The 25619-nt window shown below is 47.3% G+C and overlaps 1 protein-coding gene across 5 annotated transcripts; it reads left to right on the forward strand.

Moving 5' to 3' along the window:
• RFFL (ring finger and FYVE like domain containing E3 ubiquitin protein ligase) lies at nucleotides 739–25482 on the forward strand. Of its 5 annotated transcripts, XM_021415436.1 has the most exons (8): nucleotides 5437–10363; nucleotides 10456–10591; nucleotides 15319–15503; nucleotides 19430–19834; nucleotides 21169–21252; nucleotides 21590–21797; nucleotides 22682–22705; nucleotides 22978–25482. In XM_021415436.1, exons 3-8 carry the CDS (start codon nucleotides 15324–15326, stop codon nucleotides 23157–23159), a joined length of 1083 nt encoding a protein of 360 aa, XP_021271111.1. In that variant the 5' UTR covers nucleotides 5437–10363; nucleotides 10456–10591; nucleotides 15319–15323; the 3' UTR covers nucleotides 23160–25482. The 5 variants fall into 5 exon arrangements, with proteins under 5 accessions (XP_021271109.1, XP_021271111.1, XP_021271110.1 ...); XM_021415434.1 differs by lacking the exons at nucleotides 5437–10363; nucleotides 10456–10591 and adding an exon at nucleotides 739–895; XM_021415435.1 differs by having other exon boundaries at nucleotides 5437–10591.

Here is a 25619-nt window from a genome sequence, read left to right on the forward strand (position 1 = left end):
CTGCAGGTTCTGGGTACCATTTGGCGTGGGCACAACGATGGCTTCAGGTGATGGCAATCTGTTACCTGCGCTGGGAAATCTCAGCTTCTCACTCAAGCTGCTTTGCCCTAAATTTGCATGGTAAAAGTAGGTCAAAAAGAGTTTCTGACCTAAAAATCCTAATTCAGCCTTTCTCCCTGTGCTCAGCCGGGCAGTCAGCCCTGGGGTCAGTGCATGGCTGTGCCCCTGCAGGTGAGGATGTCCCTGCTCTGAGCCCTGTTACCTGCACTGGCTGCAGGGCTCTAGGGTGTTTGCCCTGGATGTGTGTATAACACATTTGCGTGTGTTATCTATAGGATACATGTATGTGAGTGTATGTGTATTGTCTGTATATGTGTGCATACCTATGTTTGGGTGTGTGCATGTCTGCACACATACATCTGTGTACATGTATGTACACCCTGATCTGGTGGTTAGCATCCATGCCCACGTCAGGGGATTGGAACTGGCTGGTCTTTAGGGTCCTTCAAAGCCATTCCGCGAACCTATGAGTATGTATATGTTATCACGGCACTGGGGACCTGGCTCCAAGGCAGCACACAGTCACACCGCGCTGTCCCCGTGGCTGTCCCCGTCCCAACCCCAAGTTGCCCGTCTCGAACCCTCCGTCCTTCAGTCGCATCTCCCGTCTCGGCCACTTGAGGGCGCCAGGGAGACCTCCGCGCCGCAGGGGGGCGGGCCGTGGGGGGGCGTGCAGCCCCGCCTCTTTACGGCCGCCGCTCTGGCCGCCTTCTCTATGGTCGGCCTGGGCGCACAGTTGCCATAGCGCCGCCGCCGCGCGGAGCGCAGTGCTCGGGGAGAAGCCGCGGCCTGGGCCGGCTCGGGGCCCGGCGCGGGACGGTTCGCTGAGGGACAGGTGAAGCGGCGGGGCTCGGGGGCCGCTCGGAGCGGGGAGAGAGGCTGCCGGGGAGCGGTGCCCGGGTCTCGGAGCGCCGGCCCGGCTTCCTTGCCCGGGACCGAGGGGCACGGATCTGCCTCGGTGGGGTCTCCGAGGGCTGCGGGCTGGGCCGCCGTGCCCGGCACGGGGAGCTCCGAAACCGGGAGCTGCCGGCCCGCTGGGCTCAGCGCGTTCCTGCCAACCGCTCGCGGCGTTTCCTGTGCGGCTGAGGGCGTCTCTCCGCTCCTTCCCGGCGGTTCTGCCCGCGGGCTGGCACCTGTCGGCCCTCCGCAGGCCCGGGGAGGCGAGCTGCAGTGCCCCGGAGGGCTTCCCGGGGTGCTGCGGAGATAGGTGAGACGTTAACGTGTCGTTAGGGATGTTTTAGCGTTACAGTTCTCTGATTAAGGTATGTCAAGGTAATGTGTGACTTGCCGGGGCATGGAAGTGTTTTCTTTTGTGTCTCTCGGCCCGGCCGTGGTGCCGTGTGAGGGCAGCGTGGCACTTCTCCCTCTTTCCGAGCTGGTTGTGGTTCCTGTGCGTGTGCTCTGATTCGTGGGGCGGTGCTGCGCAGCTCGGGGCTTGGACGCTGTGGTCCTCGTGGGTCCCTTCTGGTTGTTTGACTGTTCTGTGCGACTCTTTTTCAGCTCTCCATTTAGTGAGGGTGGGATATGGCAGGTGTGACTGAAGTTGCCATTTTCTTGTGCGTTAACAATGCAGCGGGTTGAGCTTAAAAACTGTGACCCTTAGATTTTAAAACAAGTGGTAATTAAGGCACGTATATGATATAAAAAAAATAATATTGACCCCTTGTCTTTTCCACTGCCACCTGCTTTTTGCAGAGCTGAGCCGTGGAACACGAAGCTGTTGGCTTTGAATGTTCTTCCTTATGGTTTCTAGGTCCTGTCGTGCTCCATCACACAATGCTATCTCCTTAGCCCATTTTGCTTTCATAGTGGTTGGGAGGAAGATCTCTTCGTTCTCAGGGACCTTTGCTTTTGTAAGCATAATTATGTTCAGGAGAACAATTGGGCCTAATGAAAGCAAATGACTCGCTCAGGCTATTGTTGTGTTCTCTAGTAGGGACAATTCTCTCAGCTTGCCTGAACCCTGCTGCAGCTCCCCAGCTGTAGCACTCTGTGGTGCGGGCCTCCCCCTGCCTGGTAGCAATTGGGCTTAATTAAAAGCTGATTGCCATCATGTTGGTGTTCATGGATAACTGCTTAACAGCTCAAGTTTCTGTTGAATTGGAATAGCTTTAAAGCCATAGTTTAGATGCAGACTTCTCAGGCTAGAGCATGAATCTCCAGTGCTACACATAGAAGGGTTACTAAAAGCAGTGCTTCAGACTTTGCAGCAGCTTTGCGAAGCGGGCAGGCTGTCACACACTCATCTGTTGTGGTTCTCTGCTCCTGCTCCTCTCGCTGCCTCACCTGGGGCTGTGCCTGAAGCGCAGCTGCGCTCGGCATCCTCACCTCCAGCCAGGGGAAGTGCTGTCCCTGTGCAGTGCCCATTGCTTTTGCTGAAATACGTGGAGGAGAAGATGCCTTTCATTAGGTGTAGGTTGCCTTTCCCCCTCTTGGAGTGCACTGTATCTTGGATATCTTGGAGTGTCTGCTCTCTGAAAGGCCCTCAGGAGTATGGAGCCTGATCCAAAGATAAGAAATGAGCAACTCCTGTGCCTTTGAACCAGCTGCATAGTGCTTAGGGGTGGAAGGGAGAGAGAGATTAATGTAACATCTGATGGAAGAGGGATGAAGTGTCTGCACATCCCTTCTTGGGGCGCAGCTGTTCAGGAGCTGCCCCTGAGCTGGATGAGAGGAGCTGCAGGTGTGTTAATGAGCATGGGGGAACCTGCTGCTTCTCTGTAGTTTGATCTGGGGCAGGAGCATGGCATGAATTTGCTTCCTGCAAAACCCCACCCAACCCCTGTGTCCCAGCTTGCAGTCCTTATCCTGACAACACCTATCTGGATCTGCTGTACCGTGCTGGTTTTCCTCTGCTTCCTGGTGAAGGTCGTGGCAAGAAGGCAGAGATTAGTGTCTTGAGCTCGCACCAGCTGGCGCTCAGGGAGCCAGAACACTCTGCAGGATGAGTAACTGCGGTCTGCATCTCACAGGTGGGGGGAGAGCCGGAGTGGGAGAGTCGCACTGCCCTGAATTGATGTCAGAAGCAGCACTTGTCTGCAGGCCAGGTTTTGTCACCAGATGGTACAACCCCCTGAAGTTGGTTATTCAGTCTTCAGAGAACACTGCCAGGCTGGAAAAACTGAGTTTTCTGTAAGAGACAGAGTATGGCTGTCAGATCAGGAACGCACTTTTTCTTATTATTTTTTTCCCCTTTCTCATCCAGAGAGATCTTTCATCCATCTCTGCTGAGAGAGCTTGTTCCAACTTCTGAAAGCCCTCCTTGGCTTCTTAAATCTGTGTTCCCATGAGGTACTTCCTTTGAAAAGAATTGTTGCTTGCTGAGAGGCTGTTTATTCTTCTTGGTATCAGTAACATCAAGGAATTCTTCACATCAGTGCTCCTCGAGGTTCTCGCTTCAGCCTCAGGTAGGCTTCTTGCTCCAGCAGAACCTCTCTCTGCCAAAAAAATCTCAGAATAAGAATGTTTACACCATATTTGTGTAGGCTCAAATACTTATATCAGCTTTTTTTTTCCTCTTGACACCTTTTTATGTTCAGAATGTTGTGGGAGATGGTTTGAAGAAAGCTGGCAAGCAGTGTCTGTGTGGGGTCTTTTCCTTCCATCTCAAGGCTGGTGCTGAGGGAGCACAGTGGGGCTGGGAGTGCTGCTGTTCCGCAGGGCGCTCCCCTCTATGGGACTGCCTGGCTGTGTTTCTATACTCTTCTTTAAAATGGAGCTTTTATTCATTGGATGGAATAGTTTCCTTTCTAGATCCTTGCATATGATAACTCCGAGGACAAACAGGCCCTTGGTTTCCAGAACAGATTTCAAAATGGCAAACTATTCCTCCCCCCCGAAAGAAACGCTTCCTCTGTTTAGATTAACAAAATAATTTTCCTTATTGGATCCTGGAGCCCCTTCCTATACACGCCTGGCCTGCTGAGGCAGCCGAGATGTCAGGCTTGATAGATTGTCAGAGCTGTTTTTCAGTGGTTAAACAATAATGAAGCTGTTGTGCGGTCGCGGGGGAACACTGCGCTCTGTGTGCGGACTTCGTCCTGGAGAAAGTTTCAATTGTTCCGAGGCTGGGCTGTTCTGAAACGCAGCTTCTGTGGCCGCTCGCACAGCTGTCCAAAGCACGGGCTGTCTTGCAGCCATTGCACAAGCGTTACCAAATAGCTGGGAAACAGTTTATTTTTCAGATTCCATGTAAAGCGGAGATTTCTAAGTCCCTTTTGAGTGTATAATCAAAAATGGGGAGTTGAAGGCGGTGTTTGTAGAGAGGTTTGTGCTCGAGGAGCGCGGGACTCGGGTTTCCCCCAGCCAGAGGCTGACACTGGTGTAACTCACGCCGTCTGTTTCCCAGCACGAGGCTCATCGGTCCCTGCCTGTATTTCTGTGTGGGTTGCTCAGATGCAGTCTTTGGTTGTGTGTCTGTGCACAGCCTCCCAGGTGAGATGAGTAATGTCCTGTGCAGGAGAAATGTGAGAAGGAGGTGATGCGGCATTGATGAAAATAGACTCAAAACCCTCAAGCTTCTTTTCTTTTCAGCAGCCTTCTCGCTATTTCTCTTCCTGGTGCTTGTTGTAGAGTCACGGAAGGGTTTGAGTTGGAATGGATCCCTGAAGGCCGCCTGGTCCCACTGCCTGCAATGCACAGGGGCACCCACAGCTCCATCAGTGCTCAGAGCCCTCCAACCTGACCCTGGGGCTCTGCAGGGATGGGCATCATCACTCTCTGGGCAGCCTGTGCAGTGCCTCACCGCCCTTATCATTCTCAGTACTAGCTTCTCTGAGGTGAAGATAACTCCCAGCCTGATTTTTTTTTTTTTTTTTGCAATTGAAATTCTCATTTCAGTTATTTCCTACTTCACCCAGAGTGACATTCCTGAAAAGAATTGAAATGTTGTTTAGCTTGCTGCTGGCGTCTCCACGCTGAATTGCAATGCCTACAAAATGTGCATAGGGAATGCAGCTGGAATTCAAAGCGCCGGTGAATGACTGCTTGTACACAGCAAAGCGGGGCAGTTAAAGCCAAGCACTTGCAGCATTTCTTGTGGGCTGGCATCTGCCCTGGGAGACAGCTTCAACCTGCAGAGAGCTTTATCTGATAGCGGTGCTGATATCATCTCTGAACCTTTCCTTGGTGAAAACCTATTTAAAGAGTTTCAGACTGCATATTTTAGAGATGCTAAGTAACAGCTTACTGCGGTTGTATGGGTTTTAGTTTCAGTTCACCCTTTTACTATGGTAGATGTCGTTTCTATCACACTCTTAAACAACGTGTTCAGCAGCGTACAATGAAGCCTTTTCATCCCACAAAAGGTAGGCCAAACCCAAGCCTGGTTTGTGAAAGAGCTCGCTTTGTGCAGCGACGTAAGGTGATCGTCCTTGGAACGAGCCCTGTCTCCTTGCTGGGTTTTCAAGCTGGTGAAAGCCGTGTGACTTAGGAAGGTAACGCTATGGGAGCCCGAGCTTGTTCCTTAGGTTGGGATGGGCCGCTTAATAATACAAGGTAAGGCTTTTATTGCTCTGCCTGGATAACAGATGCAAGCTTGAAATTAGATCTGGAATGCGTGGTTGTAGTTCCTAAATTTCTGCTGATTGAAAACAAATGTGAAGAAAAGGAGACCGGCTCTTCCTGTCTGCTGTATGCTTGGCCCGTCAGCCTGAGTCCTTGTTACGAAGGAAAAAGCCTACAAGTACTTAGCAAACCTTCTGAACTTCAAATAAAAGGGGATTTCTACAGCATCCGTAACACATCTGAAGTCTGAAATCCTCCGTGTTTTCCTATACAGTGATTTGATAGTGCTCTGCCTCCTTCAGAGGTTATTCTTTCTCAAGCACCAAGAATGTCTCTTCTCTTTTGACATGGTGAAATATGTCAGTGAAGCTGTTTCTGAAGCTGAAACGCTCCATTAAGTACAAACAAACTCTTTGGGCTGTATTTCATTCTTCGTGTTACCATAAATCTAACTCTGTAGTTATTCTACAAAGAGTTCAACTAGCCCCAGCAGGAAAGATGAGGGAACTAACTAGACTGGCATCATCTTTGGCGCTTATCCGAAACATAAAGCCAGCCTTCAAATCACCTTTTCCTGCCCATGTGTTTTTTAAATTTCTTATGTTTTGTTGTAAGTTACATAGTTAGGATGCTCTGTGGAAGTGTAGGGAGGTCCTAAGTGTGTATGCACTGTCAGTGTTTCTTCCTAAGAATGCCTGACTCCTGCGAGCTGCGGTGTTTCTCCAAAAGTATCTAACTCCATTGTGGACATAGCAATGTATTGAAGAAATAAATTGTCACTCGGTTCCATTATCTCCACTGTGTAGGGGAAACTGAGGCACAGAGAACTGAAGTGACAACATGCAGAGGTCGCCTGCAGCAGAGCTGGAAATGGAAACCAGGAATCCTCACCCCCTAACTGTCCCTTGTTATTTATTCAATGACTAATCCGAAAGGAGTTTCCTAATGGAGCCTGTTGAACTTTAGGTCTTATTTTTCTTTAAGTAGCAATAAATGGTGTCTGATTTTTTTTGCATATGTAATCAAAAATGGGGCAGTTCCTGAGTCCAAAAGTTCAGCAGCAGCAGGAGGACTCGGGATGGGAGCAGGAGTTTTCTGCTGGGGCTGGAATGCTGCAAAGTTATGCTTGGGATCTGGGAGCAGCACTGAGGATGTTTGGGTTTATTTATTTAAAGCACTCCTTGTTAATAGGTGGTGTGAAAGTACAAGGCTGTTCAATATCTCTTCTCAACTTCCATAATAGTTGGTATGTGTTTTTTTTTCTTTTAATGCCCCAGCACTGGGATGTGGTCTGATACTTGTCTGTCATTTTACAAACAAACACATCTGGAATGGAAAATAAGTGCTCCTTCTGGTTTCTGAGCAGCAAAATGAAAATTGGGTGATGCTTGTGTGCTGCAAAGTTTAGAGGGGGGGAAAAAATGCAAAAAACTAACTCCAAACCAGAGCAAACTTAAAAACAAAACAAGGGCTCCAAGCCCAACAGCTGAAGCGAAACAGTTTTGTTGGTTTATAAAACCCCATGATCTCTGGAGCACTGACTCAGGATGTCTGAATGCTCACGCTTGCCAAGAGCCACGAGCTGGAACGTGGACCGAGTCTGCTTGGGCCATATATGGGAGATTTCCTCTTGGTGACAAAGGTTTGGGGTCTGGAGGATACGAGTTCTTAAAGGCTGATTGAAGCTTTAATTACTTAACATCTCCTCAGTCTTTTCTATGTATTTTCTACAGGTAGGATCCAACAACCCCTTCATGTTCAGCAAGCCTGACTCTCTGCTTTGGTCACTGTAAATTCCAGCTGTGCCTTAGTTATGTACTGCCCTGTGTGTGTTGGCAGTTTGCATGGATTCTTAAGTGTTTGGCCCAGAGCTTTAATACTCTGTTACATCTCTACTTATGTATTACAGCAATAAAGGAAGACAGCTTTCTTTTTTTTGATCATGAATTTAGCTGTAAGGGAGAGAAATGTTTCCTTGAATGTCAAGTGGTCTGTACTGATAGTGTAGGTGAGCTCTGCCAGCATCTCCTTGGGATGTTACCCTTCTATTCACTATCTGAACACAGTGGGCGATATGGTTGCTGGGGTTACTTTGGTGTTATATTTTGAACAAATTAAGATTTCAGTCTGCAGTGGTTTGGGGTTACAGATCCTAAACATTCTGCAGAGGTTGAGGCTGAAGGAAGAAGAGAGGCATGGTTACGTGGCTGCTGCCATTGTTCAGTTGCCAGCTTGAGAACCCTTCTGCCTTAGGAGCAGGTCCTGCAGGTGGTTGGAGATGGGCTGCCTTACATCATCCTTCCTGCTGACTGCTGTAAGTAGTTCCTGTTAGTTCTGCTGGCAGACATGGGTGGTAAGGCCTGCACTTTCCCTCAGTTTTCAAGCTCTTATACAGGGTTGCATGTAAGCAAGTTTCAATTTCAAATGCTTCAGCGCTAGATGGAGGTTGTTTGGAACAAAAATTATTGTTAATATCTATGGAAATGCTTTAAGAGAACTTCAAAGTATCTCTTAAGCCTTCACCTTTACCAGCTTACCACAAACAAGGGTGGGTATTGCAGCACCTGAGGCATGGACTCAGATGTGAACAATCCAAATCATTTATTACAAGTTCTCACCACACTTACATCCATTCACAAGTTTCTATTCTTAGCTCTCCTGACCACCTTCACAACTTTCCCATCCACAGTTATATGTGAACAAGGTATTCCACAAACACTTCTTAACTGTGCATACAGGCACTTGTCCAATCAGAGCCATGAGACATTCCTTCTGTTTTTCTCTTCTTCTGGAGACCTCCTTGGTTCTCAGCCTTGCTTTCTCATGCCATTTATCTTGCTCCACAGCTTCTGCTCTGAGTAGTCTTTCTTGTATCCCCACAGGGTATTTCTGTCATTGCCTGCAGATGAGGTGACTAAGCCATAAATGAACTGATTTTTGGGTTTCAACATTCCTTTGTTGTCTCAATGACAATACTTGTATTCAGTTTTCTTGCTCTTCAGTGCTGCAGAATACCCTGTGCCCTCCTTTCTTTAATTGCTGGCAAACCCAGAGATATTCCAGCAAACTGGAGAACAGAGCTATCATACTATTCCAGCTGTGATCATAGAACCATTCACGTTGGGGAAGACCTCTCAGATCCTCAGCTCCAACCCCAGCCCATCATGCCCACTGACCACATCCCTCAGTGCTACATCTCCATGGCTCTGGAACACATCCAGGGACAGTGACCACCACCTCCCTGTGCAGCCTGACTACTCTTCTAGAGATTTAAGTTTTTCCTAATAGCCAACCTGAAAACTTGGCATTTTTCCTATCTCAGCACCTGGTTTGGCTTTGAATTCAGGTTAATTCGGGATAAGTATCTCTAAGAAATGAGTTAGTGGTGTTTGTACTTGTTGTGATGTGCCTAAATTACATACGTTCAAATCTTTTTCAGCCTACCCAAATAAAAACAGTATTTTTTTTCTGGCTGCAGCTGAACAGGTGAGAGGTTGCCTACCAGTCTGCACAGATATCTGCTGCTATTTTACTGTAGTGTCATCCATCTTACACGTATGGGTTCCTTGGGTTTTATGTTGTCTTTTCTACTACAAGTCTGTGGATTGAGGGGGAAGGAGTAGACTTTGTGTGCTGGGAATTTTGAGGCTATCTTCTGATTTCTAAAAAAAGATTTAAAGTGCTCTGCTGAAGTAATAAATCTCAAACTTCCCATGAGAAGTAGTTTAGGAGGTTTCCAGCTGGCTCTGTAGCTCATCAGCAAGAGTTCCTGATCCTGGGTGTCTGAGACAGAGAGAGCAGGTCTTGAGAGCGCTGATGCCAATTACAATCCCAATTTCAGACAAACTTAATGTAATTCTGAATGCTAATACAGTACCACCTCCAAGAGAAGCTCAGCTGTTGGATGAGTAAAACTGCAAGGCTTGAGGTTGTGCTTAAAGCTTTCTATTTTGGGAGCAGCTACTCTAGGGTACTTCATCTCTCCAAGTCCTTGTACTTGATGCCCTAATTGGGATAGGGAGTTTGAGTACTCCTCACAGTAATTTGTGGTGAGATGCACCTTGCTTGCTGTGCGCCCATCCTGCTAAAGTAAGGGGAGCTCTGCCTGGGGTGATGCCTCATTCCTTTCCTTTCAGCCTCCCCTGTACCGCTGTGCTTCATTCCAAAGATTAACTGTTGATGAACGTGTCACTCACTGAGTTGAGGCGAGACCTCTTGTCAAAATGGAAGACATTGTGCTGTGGTCTTGGCCCAAAAATGTTGATAGATGTAGCTCGATGTCTTTCTATTTCAAGTGGGAACTTCAGTGGTATGATGAAGATACCCATAATGTGCCATCCTCTCCTCCCCTTTCTTCTCCAGTTCTGTGTTGCCCCCACCCGGAGGAGCATCACTAAAGCCATGCAGTGGTGATTGGCTTTTCCTTGTTGGAAGCTGAGGTCGTTCGAACCTCTTCCTCTGAACCCATGAGGTTATTTGAAGTTTTTGGATTTTCGTTTAGCAGTTCACTGCTATATATTGCCACTGCAGCTCTGGCAGCCTGAAAAAAAAACAGCTGGCTGAAACAAAATCCAAGAAAGACTTGGGATGCTGTGAAGGAAAAGAGGAAAAAATGTCAGAGCACAAGCCAGCGTCAATTTTGTCCTACCGTGAAAAGTACTGATGGAAATAGTATGTAGACATCTTGGGTTTCTGGGCTGTTGACTGCGCTTCTGGCAGGGCTTCCCCTTTTGCTTTCACTTTTGCATTTGGGATAAAGACTACGGCTGCGGGTACACGCACACAGGGTGCCAGGCAGGTATGGTAACAAAATGGAGTGCTTTGGAATCTAAGCTTTTTCCAGAGTTTTCTTTCTTCTCTTTTTGACTCAGTTGATGCTGTTTGTTGCAGCTGACCTCATCTCAGGGATGTGTATGTTGAGCTGATGAGAGAGAGTACATCACATCTTGTGTTGGAAGGGGGACAGGCTGTCAGTTCCATTCCTCTCTCCGAATAATTTGAGGTAAAGGAATTTAAGACAAAACAGGTAAGACAAATTCTTGCCTAGGACGAGTCAGTCTGGTGGTGGCAAGTGCTAGGGTTTTCTTGTTTTGTGCTAACTTGCTGAAAGAATGTCACTGACTTTTTGCAAGGGGAAAAAGCAGGCTGTTGTTGCATTGCCATCTTGGCAGATGTCTAGAAACCTAATTAGAGTTAATAGCAAGGAGAACTTTGTTATCTAAATATTTCTCAATACGTGCAGTGCGACTTTAGGTCAAAATAAATAGTTTACATTGAAATAATACACACCCCAGGTACCAGTTCCTTTTAAAACAAAACAGGATTTCCAAAGTCCTCGTATGGGAATTGGGCAAAGTCATCTGCACAGCCTGTGCTGTGGAGCAGGACACTGGGTGGGCATGGTGCAGCTCGAGTGCACGCCTGGGAGCTGGGGGACTTTGGAGCCAGCTTCCCATGCAGTGCTGCAGGAATCCCTCAGCTTGCTAACAGCATTCTTCCAGTTTCCCAAGGAAAAGGTTTCAGAGAGCTGCTGGAGGTGTAGGTCCTCATGCTGGTAGCAGTGTTGGGGGGTTTGCTGATGGGCGTGGGTGCTCGCACTGATGATTTCCCCTTCACACTTCTAACAAACAGAACAGCAGCAAGTGTTGGGCACAGCCTGCTTGCAAACTGTTTGTAACACAAATGCTGGTGAGCACTGATAAAGCTATGAAGTATTCTTGGACTCCTGCCATATTTTCCTGTATATTTCAGATCTCTAATCCTTAATTTTTCTAAATGCTTACAGTGCAGATGATTTACTCCACTGTACACTAAGCAGACACCAATGTAAAGGGGTCTTTGGGCAATGGTGTCCCTTGTAGAGCGTAACTAGGAAATCCTTTGGTGCTTCTCCTGCAAGCAGTGACAGCTGAGCGTGGCTGTGCTCTGGCAGAGCAGCGCTGGGGCCTCGCTCCAGCTCCATCGTGCCCTGCCCCGATGGGCTGCGCTGTTTGCTTTCTGCTCTGTGGTAAATGGATGTCACTTCCTTGATTAAAATGCTGGTGTGCAGCCAAGTTGCTGTCCTCTGGGCTTGCGTGCTCTGAGGAGCAGCCCAGAGCTGTGCTCCTTCCCTGGCTGGGCGCGTTGGGATGCATGTGCCTGCTGCTCCCACCTGCAGCAGCCTTCCCACCTGCTCCTCCGAGCTGCACAAGCATGGCTGTGGCTGCTAGAGGGGCTGAAGATGGATTACCCAGAAGTACAAGCTGTGCTACCAGCCACCAGCCCTCCCCATCTGATGGGGAAAGGTGTAGGCAGCATGGAGGTGCAGCAGATACGCTCTTTGGTGCGTGGAAGCCTGATGAGCCACCACAAAACAACCTGGATGCCTGCTTCTCTCTGAGCTCGCTGCAGACTGACTGGAATGCCCCTGCTCTTTGTTCCTGACCAGTTTCTTAGGCTGACATCCAAGTGGCAGATCAGACTGGTGAGCAATTGTTTGTCTTCATGAAGACTGTGAGTGTTGCATACTTGGATGAGTAGAGATGAGCAACATTGAGTCCTCCCAGAACAAAATGTCGGTCTCTTTCCCCAAACCCTCATGTTTCCAGTAGTGATATGGTTCTGATATTTGTGGTTTTGCAACATGGATATGTTAGGCACATGTGGACTAGTACCTTTACTTGTAAATACAATTTTTTCCATCCCTAGGTAAGAAAACCAGTGTACCCAAACCTGCCATCACACATGCTGAATGAGATAGCTGTGCTTCCCGCTAGCTGGAAGAGGCTGGTTCTGGCTCTCCTGTTTCCTCTGTGCTGGTTCAGGTGCCATGCTCAGGGCACAGCCTGCCTGCCTCTTGCAAATGCTGCCTTTGACTTCCCCTCCTGCCCCAGCGTGTGATTTCTCCCATTCATCATAATCCAGGTCTGTGTGCCTGTGACACAGGCTGATAAACTGAGTAAATGTCACTTGGTAACAGGGCTACAGAACAACCTGCTCAGGTAAATGCTAATTTGTGCCCAAGGAAGCAGTGACTTTGCTTTTCAAGTGGTAGGTTATTAGTGGAACTAATTTTAGCAGTACATCCTTCATCAGTGCAGATTTAGCCCGTGTTGTTTATTTCTTAATGAGCAATTATAGACTGCTTTTAATGAGGCACCAACTAGTTAACTCATTAAATACTTCAGCTATTGCAAAACAGGCTTCATGAAAGTGGGATCTGTTGAATTTTGCAGGGGATAGGGCATGGAATAATAAGGTAAAAATCAGAATTTAAAATATGCTGGAGGAAGAGATTAATGTTTTTGAGTCGCAGTGACCTGTTGGGCTTTCTGAACAGATCTCAGCAGCCGAGTTGCTCTTTGCCTTGCATCTCCCTCCCTTTTTGGCACCCTTCTCTGTTTGCAGTAACTTCAAGGGTCGGCGGTGGCTGCAGGGCTCCTGGGAGGAGGAGGAGGAGGAGGACTTGTTGGGACTTCTGCTCATGTAGCAGCAAAATCAGCTGCTGTAGGAGCACTGTTCCTTCTGATCCCTTTGCTCAAGTGTCTCCTTGGTGCCACCGTGCTCCTTTCCCCGCGTTCCTGGGCAGCCAAGCACACTCACAGAGCTTTATTAAACGGAGCCCAAAGCTCAAAGATTCTGAGGAATGTTGGTTTTGCTTGCTCTGGTCCCTTATGGTTTGCCCTCTTATAAAAAATTCCCTTTTCCTGTTCAAACATAAACCCATACAGCCAGTGCCCACCCTGTGGTAGGAATCCACGATGCATGTGTAATAAATACTGCACGTAGACAGTAGACTCTGCTGCTCCAGCCAGGAAGGTGTTGGCATTAATATTGCATGTACAGTAGCAGATATGGTGAGAGCCTGAGTTCAAATGCTTTTTTTTAAGTGAATATAGACAGCATCAAAACCCAGGCACAGATAATGAGGCATCTCTGGTGTACGGGATGAAAACTTGAACATCGGTGGTATCTCCTCTGGGATGGAGTAGTGCTTGCAGGTTCATACAGAGCTCATGGAGATGTGTAGAGCTGGCTGCCACGTGGGTGGCTGTGTTTGCACACCCAGGCAGGGCTGGTTTTGATCCTGTACCCCCACCCTTGGCTCTCACAGGTCCTGCAGGTGCACTGGGCAGGGCAGCCTGGCTGCCCTCAGTTACCTGCTGCTTGCCTTCAGTTCAGCTTGTGCTTTCCCGAAGGCAGGATCTGCTGTCATCCTGCAGCTGTGTGGGTAAAACATCTATTTTCTGCCCTTGGCCACTGTGAGCACCGTGTCTGAGAATAACAAAGACTGCTGCTGTCAGTGCTGCCTGCAGTGTTGACTTGCTGGCACGGCTGATATCTTTTCCTCAAGAAGTTGCTGGAGAATTGGTTGTGTGGCTGTCACACATCAGCACAAAGCGGTTTCAGCAGAGCATCTTTGTCAGTCCAATCCCTGAGTGCAGGCAAGCTTACATGCAGAGGTTTGTAAGTAATTAAAACCTGACACATGCTATTGCAGGCTGCAGCCGTGTCCCTGCGTTGTATGAGCAGCTGTCGTATTTCCACGTGCTCCCTTCTCTTAATGATGGAAGGTGTCGGTGGGAAAAGGCCCGAGGATCAGGGCAGCCTGCTCGGTAGCTGTTGTCAGCCCTTCTGCATCCCAGCCATGACAGCAATCAGCTGAATGCGGAGCTGTCTTATTTCATCCTGCTTTGTGCGCTGCCTTGTTTTTTCTTCCCGACGTTTGACACATTGCAGTGTTCCAGAGTGAATTAGGGGGCTTGGTAGGAAAAACAAAGCGTTGGGGGCGGGCAGTAGTGTGTGTGTGTGTGTGTTGTGCTATCGTGGGTGGCCTCTGGTTTGTGGAGGTCTTTGAAGCAGAGGAGTGCTCACCATGGGCGCAGGCCTGCGCTGCTGCGGGGCCCGGGGATGCTTGTTTCACTGCATGGGGATCTCTCCAGTGGTTTAGATCCGATGTTGCTAGGAACAAACCTCCAAAGAGCACCATTTAAAACACAAATTCAGTGGTTTTGAATGATATTGGGATGTGCTAATGTCTGAGAAGGGCTAATTGCTTGAAAATCAATGCATATAAAGTAACTTTTTTATAAATGTATGATGGCTGAAGTATGAGCTCTGCACTGCAATTGTGATACATACTTCACATACAAGTGGATGATGCGTTATTGCAGCTCACGGAATGCCTCTCTGTGTATTTACCAAGCAGTTCTCACCTCTGCTTATTCAGGATGACAGCGGTGGCATGTGGAAGTGAGCGCCAGGCTGGCACTGCAGCCCTGCCATCGGAGTCTGCAGGGAGCGCTGAGAGCCTGCACTGCTCTCATTCATTCTCATGTATAGTTCTAAAGAAAACTGCATTTAAGCTCATCTTCCAGCGTCGTGGTGTCAGTCCAGGGGCTGCAGTGCGAAGGCAGAAGTGCAGAGGAGGCAGTTTGTGCTCTGTTTCACCAGAAACGTGGTGACACGTGGGGTGTGCTCTGAAAACGGAATGCCCGGATGAGTTTGAATGCCTTTGTAACTCCCGGAGCAAATTCACAGCAGTGTGTTTCTGGAGTGCTTCTACATGGGTGGTCTAAGAAGGCAAAGCTGCATTTTGCACTGAGCCATTGGGATTTTAGGCTGCGTGTGTGTGTATGTCACTGTTTGGCTTGCAAGAAAACAAACAAGTAATGACGTGTTTCATATCGCAACTGTTTTCCCATATAAGTTAGTGGAAATTAATACTTGATTTTTTCCGAAGTTACTGATGCTTACTTGCTTTTCCCCTTCCAGTTACTATGTGGGCAAGCTGCTGTAACTGGTTCTGCCTGGATGGCTCACCCGAGGAGATGCAGCCGCCGCAGGGAGCCCGTGCCCAAGCCTACGCCAACCCTGGGTACAGCTCCTTCCCATCACCCACCGCTTCCGAGCAGAGCTGCAAAGCGTGCGGGCTGCACTTCGACAGCGCCTCGAGGAAGGTGAGTTGTGAGAGCCCTGCACGGTGCCACTGCCTACAGGGAGCAGTCAGTTTGTGTTGTGCCCTCTGACTCCCCGTTAATGACAAAGGGCCAATATAAAGAGAAACGGGTGCGCGCTGGAGGCATCTGATTTGAGGGTGCCATATGGGAAAAGGCAGCTTGTCTTTGCTTCTGTATCTTGTAGCTGTTCTTTTCCAGTTAGCAGACATTGTTAAAGATGGCATAAGCTCTAGCTTGGCTTTCCTAGCTGTAATCACTTAGAGGAGCATTACATTCAACATTAGCTTTTAATTTGCCCCTGAAAAAGGAAAAAAAAAAAACATTAAGTGTAGTTATCTCTGCTTTCAGGAAAGGAAACTCCATGTATCTCTTCCAAGCTTCTGTTGCAAGCTAAAAGCCATACAGTTTTCTGAGGTTGTGTGTTGCACTGCTGAAGCTTGGTGCAAAAAAAAAAAACCAAACCCTAATCTGTTTTATCTTGTTTGTAGACTTCATTTGTGAGCATATTGATGCCAAAATAATTGTTGCCACAAGGTCTTTTAATTAGCAAACACTGCCACAGACACTACAGGAACCACCACACCCCAGTAATACTGCTTGGAAAAGCTTTGAGTAAAGAAAGCTGTTCAGAGTCCAAACTGCTGCCTCAGTGTGTGATATATTCGTGCATGCTGGCAAATAGAGAAGTGGTAAGTCTTGGTCCAGCTGTTGCTTTCTACTCTTTGAACAACAGGGATGTTGATGAATTTTTGCACTGGGAAGTGCTCCAGGAATCACTACAAAGTGACATTTTGGGGTGCTCCTCCTCTGTGTGCTCTCAGACTTTTCTCTGACAGTGGGCAGGCTCGGAGGCAGCTGGGAATAGTGCAGGCACTGCACGTGGCTGTGCACAGCGTTGTCTGTGTGCTGTCCTGTTCCTGTGGGGTCTTTGCAAAAAGAGTTATTCTGAATCCTGCATTGACTCCTTTGTGTTGTAGCAAGTAGTGGGTGGAGATGATTCTGCTCTTGAAATGTAAATAAATCATGCAGTTAAATGTGGATTATACTGTATCTTCTGGAATCTGTGATCCAATATAAGCTGTTTGCGAAGCAGAGTCTTGTGTATGTCGTTAGTAAAGCTCTGGATATGTGGAAACACAGTGACTTGTGGGGCTAGGTAAACCTCTGGTGTGCAGATTGCTGGGTATCTGCTGAAGCAACACGAGATGTTTCAGCTCCCAGCAGAGTTCTGCTCTTCTCATGGAGCTGGCTGTGTCACTGGGACAGCCCAGTACAGTGTGTGCTTCTGTCTGAGCTGCTCCCATTCAATGCTATCAGTACAAAAGTGTGAGGCTGACATTCTGTATCGTGAAGGCGGCTCCGAAGCCATGGGCCATTTCTGCTCTAGCTGCTGGGCTGCATCTCTGGGGCTGACTGGAGCTGGATGGCTGCAGGTGGTGATGCAGAGCAGCTGCAGGAAGGCTGCTAGGGCTCCAGATGGGGATTTGACATAAAGAACTGCACACACAACTTAGAGGAAAAACTGACATGTTTGTAAGCTGTCTTAATTCTTTAATTCTGTTGATATGGGCCAAGCCATGTGTGAAATATCGCTCTGATGCAACAAGACCACAGAAAACTCTGTGTTTTGTCCCGGGAGAGGCAGTACTTCTGAACTCTAGTGTCCAGCTAATCCTTGTGCTGGAATATAGTGGTTAGAAAATGAATTCCTGATGCTTTGCAGACCATATGGATAACTTAAGAAATTATTAATTCAATTTAAATCAAGGGAGAATGATGGCATTTTTAAGTACTTGAATTTGAATTGTAATGGTATTTTTAATTTCCATGTAGCGTGGCACCTACTGAAAGGAGTGGGGTAGGGAACACAAGAGCATCTTACAGATACATGCTCCGCTCATAAGTAACTATTGGAGCATCATTAAAAGATGTAAAATTGAATTGTGTAGCATGGGCTGGGACAGCTTCCCGTGAAGATGGGCAGTGGTGGTGAGCTGATGGCCAGAGACCTGGTTGTGTTTTGACATCTCGAGTGCACGACAGGTAACTGGGGCTGGCTGTGGCACTGCTGCTTGGAGAAAGCACACTGCAAAACGCAGCCTTGGTACCGTGCTCACGGGTGTGATATCTGTGCACAGAGGCACAGTTCGGGGCTGCAAGGTCCTTGGCCATGGAGCGCGTTCCCGTGGGAGTGTGTGAGCGTGGGGAAGGCTCCTTCCAGCCAGAGGAAAGCACTGTGTGTATGTATATGTGTGGTTGCTTGGTTTTTTCCCCCTCGGCTCTCCTGCTGTCCTGCAGAGGGAGGGCTGCTGAGAGAGGGAGGTGCTGTCTGTGTGGTTACTTCCCATTAATTGGCCTTCCTGCAGTGCTTGTTCTCCCACTCCAGGCACAGCCAGAGGCTCTGTCTCTATCATGAAACTTCTCTAAGTAACTGCATTGCTCCTACAACCCTGGGGTCAAAAAAAAGTCAGTTAAAAGCTTTTAAAATGCATTTTTCATAACGACCAAGCTGCAGAATGTTTTTCAGAACTGGACGGTGCGTGGAGACTGCGCTCCCTGCCTTGTTTGTGACTGATGAATGCTGCTTTTCCTTGGCATTCCCCCAGAGAAAAGCAATTCTGAGATGAGCTTCAGGTTTGCAAGACCAGAGGTTCCCTCTGTGGCAGAAGTTTCCCTCGGTGGCTCAGTGGGAATTCTGTGGGTTGGCCCTGTGGGGGTGCCAGGCTGCAGAGGGGTTCAGGAGGAGCTTCTGTTAGCAGGGGCTGTGTTACACCCTGTCGAACACGGCACACGTCCGCTTTCTTTGAATTGTGATGTTAGAAGTGTCCTTGATTCACTGAGAGCAATTCGTAGAGCTCTTTCTTCCAGTCACTTTCTATTTGACACTCCCCCAAGTCTTCCTGGGCATTTTGCCTTGCAGCGCTCTGCAGGGTAAGGGTGCTCTGAGCCATAAGCAGAAGGGAGAAAGCTGTTTCTCCGTCCCAAGCAGCTGTAGAAATAAAGGGTGTAAATGATAAAAACCAGCTGCAGCCCAGAACTGCAGTGGTGTGGCTGATGGTGTCTCTCTGAAGTGCCTTTTCCAATTGGAAAATGCAGGATTTGGCTTTCCCAAGCGTTGACCAGTTTCTGCAGGAGTCAGTATAAGTGGTTGGAGCTCCTGAAAATCGAGCCCTGGTGACAGCATCAGCAAAGATTGTTGCTTAATGCATGCAGAACTTGATCTGAAAAGCTTTTAAACATCTGGGGCCTAGTATTTCCAAAAGTTCCAACGCTTTCTGCCTAGCACCAATTTCCACACACTGTGTATTATAAAGAATAAAATAAGTTGGTTTTGTTGCCTAAGTGTTGAATTCTGTTGTCTGTCAGTGTAGGCCTCGCTGTCTCCTTCTCCTCTTACAGTGAAAAGATTCATTTGGTGACTGCAGTGAACTGGGGAGGAAGAAAGGGTGGGAGGCAGCTGCCTATAGCAAGCAGTAAGAAATGGAGACGTTTGTAAGCAGTTCCCTCCAATGCTAGAGCCTTCCTGCTGCACAGAGCAGTGTCTTATAAGCAATGCACAGCTGGCTGGGCTTTACTCTGCAGGCAGCTGCCTTGCAGGTATCTCGTGATTTCATCTGTGGCTTCAACTGCATGAACAGGTCCGGATGAACGTGGCGCAGTTATTTCAGAATGCATCCCTTCCTGGGCAGCAATCTGGTGTGAGCAGTGCTTTGCTAAGAACTGTGAGGACCTGCTCTTAGGAACAGTCCATCTCCTCATCTGGGAGCATCCATTCGTGCTTGGCATCACTTGTAAATGAGAAGGCTCTGGTGTTGCTCTGACAGGGTACAGCTTGCTTTGGCTTCCAGGTGCCACGGCTGTGGTCGCTGCGCCGCTGTCTCAGGGCACGGCAGGGCTGTTTGATTCTGTTTCCTTCTCTTTGCCAGCATATCTGCTTGGACTGTAAGAAGAACTTCTGCACATCCTGCTCGAGCCAGCCTGAAGGCGGTCCCCGGCTCTGCCACCTGTGCCAGCGTGTCCGAGCCACGGCTTTTCAGCGGGAAGAGCTGATCAAGATGAAGGTGAAGGATCTGCGAGACTACCTGGCGCTCCGTGAGATTTCCACCGAGCTGTGCCGCGAGAAGGAGGACCTGGTGTTCCTGGTTCTTGGCCACCAGCCGGCACTTAGCCAGGAGGATCCGATGAGAACAAACCCATTTAATACTAGTGCCTCTGGACAGCAAGACTTTGTGATTCTCCCACCACCCAGCACAGCATCTCCTACCTCACACGACGCGTCCCCGATGTCTGCAGGTCCCATCTCAAGTCCAGTAGCTCAGGAACACCGAGAGGTACGGTCTCTAACCAGAAGCATCTTTTGCCAAGTGGTCCATCTCTGTTTTAGGATGCTGGATGAGGTTTTTCAAGTAGGCACTGTGCCATGGAAGTTTAACATTAAAGATGCCTGCTTAAAAAGCAGGTGCACGGATCTGTCTCTGTGCTGATGTTGACAACTTTCTTAACAACCATTTTATCTAATACTGCATGCAGTTCTCACTGTTCTTTAATTTGAGTGCAAGCACAGTTCAAAGCAATCCTGCATCTGAAAGTGCTGGGAAAGTGTGCTGTGAGATGGGCAAGGTTTTTAGTGTCACCTGCACCCAGATCAATGGAAGACAAAACCCCAGTTCTGTTGCTAGTCTCCGGTTTATGATGAATGCTGTTGTCCTGATGAACTTTGTAAAGGTCTGCATTTTTTTTTTAAATTGATTTTTGCTTTGTTTGTCTTTCTGCTATCTGGTCTGGGAAGTTTACACAGTGTTTGACATCTGCTCCTGGTTCTATTACATAAGTTAATAGGTATATTTACTTCCTCTGGACCAGAGCAGTGAAAGTCGATGTACTGTGTACCTTCGGTTTCCTCAGCAGATGTCTCTAGTGCAAAAAAAACTTTCTGAAATGACTTAACAAAAACAAAAAACCAGCCCACAAGTATTTAAAGGGCCTTTTCATTCTCCAGTTTTCTGGATGTTGCCAATCCCAGTTTTTTACCTTTGTACTCTGTACCCTTCCCTTACTGCCCTGTAACGCATTTCAGCTTCCCTTACTGCCCTGTGACTTCCTTTCTTGACTCACAGGACATCCTGCTGTGGTTCAGGTCCTCATTGTTGATATTCTTCTTTTGTTTTGTAAACATTAGCAAGTCACCACTTCCTAAGCGGGATGGTAATGTTACAGCCTCATTTGTCAGCAGAGAAACCAGAGGGGAATGGCAGCTGAGGGCCAGCCAGCTGCAATTACACTGCAGTTCCTTTCACTTTGTTAGATGATCAGAGCAACTGCCCCTTCTTTCTCCAGCGTTGTTTGTGCTGGTCCTTTACTTGGTATCTCCTATTTATCTGGTACAGTAAGAGCTGAGGAGGTATTTCTGTACAGGTACTTTGAAGTCTTGTAGGCTTTGGGTAGTTTTAAAGGGGGTCTTATGAAAAGCCCTGTGCTGATAGCTGGTGTGCAATGTGCTGCACTGGGGATGCTTCTGCCAGTGTGCCCAGCTTCTCCCTTGTGCTGCCATTTGTCAGTCCAGTGGGTGTGCGGGGTCTGTTGTGGCTATAGCAAATTGTAAAGCTGATTTCCCTCTGGACAAACAGAAATACGGTGTTGGTGAAAGCTTTATTTCCTCTTTTAGGGAATTGGGTATGTGCCTCCAAGCCAAGTTGGTATGACAGGAGTTGAGAATGCAGCAGAAGCACCAACAGAGGAGGAGACACAGGTTTGTGTGTCTTAGAATGAGAGAAGTAACGAGGAACACCAGGTTTCCCAGGTTGTATTTGCCACCACAGAATCACTGCTACAGAGATGGGTGGCTGAACTCAGCAATTTGGACTGAGCACCCCCAGACCCTGCCAACCCCCTTCTTTAGCACCATCCTGTCCTCCACGTACAGAAAGAACTGGTGTCACATGGATGCTATTGCCATAAGAAAGATTCATCTCCATCCTAGGATTAGTATTTCTGCTAAGTTCCCACTATGTGCATGTTGAAAGTTCATGTAAGTTGTAATGCTAGGTGTTGAGGGCAAGAATCATTCCAAGTTTTTTCCCTTTCAGTCTACTGACTCAGAAGATAACCTGGTGCAGGGGAGGAAGGCTTCTCTTTCTGACCTAACAAGCATTGGAGACATCAGTGAGTTGTCTGTGCGGCAGCTGAAGGAAATTCTTGCTCGCAACTTCGTCAACTACAAAGGCTGCTGTGAAAAGTGGGAGCTGTTAGAGAGGGTGACTCGGCTTTATAAAGAGAAAGACCTTCAGCATCTAGGTAAGAAACTCAGCAAGTGTGTACCTGTTTCCCTTTTCTACAGACGGTTGTAGAAGGGAGTAAATTGTATCTGACATCTCTTCTTGCAAGTGAGAATAGAGGTTTAAGTTCTAATATACACATTATAGTGAAAGCAGCTCAACTATTCATCAGTTTTTAAGCGTTAATGAGGAGAGCATTATGCTAGCTGGGGAGACTGACTTTGCTGTAGTAGCAATAAGGGAGAACCACCTCAGAATTTTGTATAGCTGTGGCAGATTGTGCTGGTCGCTGCATCGCGCACGGAACAGCTCAGTGTGACTACAGATGACTGCAGCTGCTTTCATCACTTGACTCATGCTACCTCGCAGAGGGAGCAGGAAAGTGCCTTACCATAAACCACTGAGATGTAGCTGGTCTGCTGAGAGCTGGCATGTGGTCAGTGGGCGGCTCCTGCTGCTGAACAGCAGTGGTTGCCTGTGCTTTCCTTTTGTTCTCTTTATCATAAAAGGATCTTCCTGTGCTCTGCCTGCACAGCTGACTGATGAGAAGGCAGTGGTGTGTGAAAAGACTTGACTTTCAGGTCCCAGTGTGCAGTTTCTGGTAATTAAAAACAAACCAATACCACAAAACAAAAAACACCATATACTTACAAACTACGTGCAGTAGAAGTGTAAAACACTTCTTTTGCTGTTTTTTGTGCTTTTGACAGAACGTATCCTTTCCCCTTGATTACTGCTCCCCGTTTGTGTGCATGTCTCAGCTGTGTTCAGCAATGGGGGTGAGATTGTTTAACACCAAAGAAACCGGTGCAGGGGGCTGCTGAAGTGTAGTGACAGTACTGCTCGAGAAACTTTCTTCCCAGTTTCTCTTATTCTCACCAATTTTCTCTTTTTATGTTGCAGTTTCCGACACTGATGATCAAACCAGTAAGTAATATTCTTCATGTTGCTTCATTTGCGTCATTGCTCGTTATCTCAGTGGTACCACATCCATTTCCATCGTGCAGAAAACGCTCTGTAAAAGCTAAAGCTTCCTACTTTGCTGTTGATGGGAGCACATGAACATAGATGCAGATGGGATTTTTCAAAGCTTCAGTGTGAGAGTACATCAGAAGCTGCTGGATAAAGACAAGTTACAGATGGCACAGTGATGTCCCTTTCTTTTCTCACGCAAACTGTGGTCTCTTTTTCTTGTTTAGGTGGTGCTGGGCTCCCTGGCATGGAGGACAACCTCTGCAAAATCTGCATGGACTTACCCATTGACTGCGTCCTGCTGGAATGTGGCCACATGGTCACTTGCACCAAGTGCGGAAAGCGAATGAGTGAGTGCCCCATCTGCAGGCAGTACGTGATAAGGGCTGTCCATGTCTTTAAGTCCTAAGTGTGCATAAGGAAGACTGGTGATGCCTTAAAGCCTCATCTGCTGTTAGAGAAATGGGTGAAGTTGCTACAGAAAGTCAGAGATTAAGATGTGGGCCCTGCTGGAAGTGAGGGAAGGATGAAGCCTGGGGAATTGCTTGCTCGAGCCACGTTTGGCTGTGCCCTTTCCACCGTATTGTTTTACACCGCAGTGCCTGGACTCCTTGGAGCTTATTGCCAGCAGCAGACAAATAATTAACAGTCTCCATTCTAGATTAACTGGATCCCCAGGTGGGAGACAAATGGGTGCCTAGCTTATCACCACAGATCCTGAAGCTTCTTATTTTTCACTGAATAATAAACACAGTAGACCATGGTCTCAAAAGGTGACCTGTTTTGCTGCTACGGAATGTTGACTCTACTTCCCTTGTGTTGTGGGCAGCACACCCACCGCTTAGTTTTCAAGGAATAAAATTGTACTTTTTTTCCTAAATTTATTAGCTTCTTTTGCTTGCAGGACAGGCAGACTGCCTCCGATTTCCATCTTCAGAATAAGCTTAATTCTAGCCTAGTAGGATTACAGGAAAAATGTATTGTTTTATTTAAAGATGGGCTCTGCATTACTGAAAAAATAATGGGTAGTGAACGACTGTGAAACACACAGCTTTACCTTGCCTGGTGTTCAGTGTTTGCCCCTGTATGGGGACATACAGTCTGCTGCTGTTGGTTTGACTTCGTAGGTTTCCTTACAATAAATGTCAGCAGTCACTTTGTGTGATTAAGGAGCTAAGAAGCCACAGCTTGAGTATTTTAGAAGATTTTGTGAGCTAGAGTAAGACTTCTAGTGCTACACAATCATAGTTAAGTACAGGTGACCTTAGAAGAGAGACCTGAAAGAAAGCAGAGGCAAACTTAATCTCCCTTGAAACAATAAAATGAGAAGTGAGTGAGCATTGCTGCAAAAGCTTCTGTTTACTGCAGCCCTGCTGCATTAAGGCTGCTTAGAAAAGTATGTATTTCATGATCATTCTGCTTGTGGAGGTGGATAAGGTCTGTGGCCTGACGGGTGACAATCACAAGCCCTTGGAGCTACCCTCCAGGTTTGTTCTCTTGGAAGCCTTGCTAGAGCAAACTGATGGGCATGCAGCGGCCTGCAAATGGCTGGTCCATTTGGCTCGTGAAGTTCCACAACTTCGATGCCTTCTGAACTTGAGTACCTTCTACTGCAGATCTTTTCCTGCCCAACTTTCCCTTTCATCATGTGGTGAGCGTTCAGGGTTCAAACTAAATCTCTGCGTGGGTGTCAGGAGTGGAATGGCATAAAACAAGTGTTGACTTAAAGCTTCTGGAGTAGTGGAAATGCAGTTACAGAAGTATCATTAAAGCCATCTACTATCTATAAAAGCAATGTTAGATAACAGCAAATCAACTTCTGCAGTATTTAACATGCAATCTTTAATGGTGCATGAGCAGCAACACCCTCAGCTGGCACAGAGCAGAGGGGCTCTGCTTTACAAGTGGGGATCAGGGACTCAAGATGAAGACATCCATCACACAGTAGCTGGCAGCCTCTGTACAGCTGAGGTGGCCTCTGAACTTCCTGATAAAAACAGGACAGCTCTTGAGGCTTATTCAATTAAAAATGCTGAGTTTTCTTCCCCTGCTCAGGTGGTTCTCTAATACTTGGCTTGAGGTTTAACAGCTTCCAGCATGAGAACTGATACAATTCAATGCATCATGTTAAAAAAAAAAAGCGTAGTAAGCATTAACTATTTATGCTTCAGGAGCTTCACAGGGAAATCTTTAAGAGATACAGAGAATACACAAACAAAGCTTTGAACAGTCTCATTAGTAAATTCACTGTGAGAATTTGTCATTTTTCAATAACTCAGGACTGGGGGTATTTAGCAAGATCATTCCCCTGGGGACAGATCTGCTTCTACAGGGTAGACTTATTTTCTATGGTAGATATATCAAGTTGCAAATCAATGGCAGAAATTCTATGAGTGAGAAGAGGTGCCCAGCTGCAGTCTGGAATGTGCTTTCTGAAGGGGAAAGCACCTTTTTCTGACCATACTGTTTTGCTTGTGTTAAAATCAAAATCTGGAAGAACTGTTTAATAATCCAAAGGAATATAGTGATCCGAACTAATAAAGTAAATGGAAATATTTATGTGCTTTAGGTACACTGTACATAGTCTAAATATTTTAAAGTTAATATTCTACTTGAAATGGCATGTTATCTCTATTAAATCCTCTTGGTACTACGATAGTTAAACTTAACTAGTTTTGGTACGGAAGTTTGGTTTATAATTTTATAATAAAGTTGAAATGTGATTTAGTTAACCTCGTTTTCTGACTCTGTTGCCAGCAGACCAGGACAAAGCAGGGAGCCTACAGCTGCTTCTGAACTTTAAGCAGAAAAGGTTTGGGATATCAGGTGCTTAAATTTAATTACAAGGTGAAGTACAAGGATGGTAGAT

This window comes from Numida meleagris, chromosome 18 (assembly GCF_002078875.1).
Source record: "Numida meleagris isolate 19003 breed g44 Domestic line chromosome 18, NumMel1.0, whole genome shotgun sequence".
Classification (NCBI taxonomy): Eukaryota; Metazoa; Chordata; class Aves; order Galliformes; family Numididae; genus Numida; species Numida meleagris.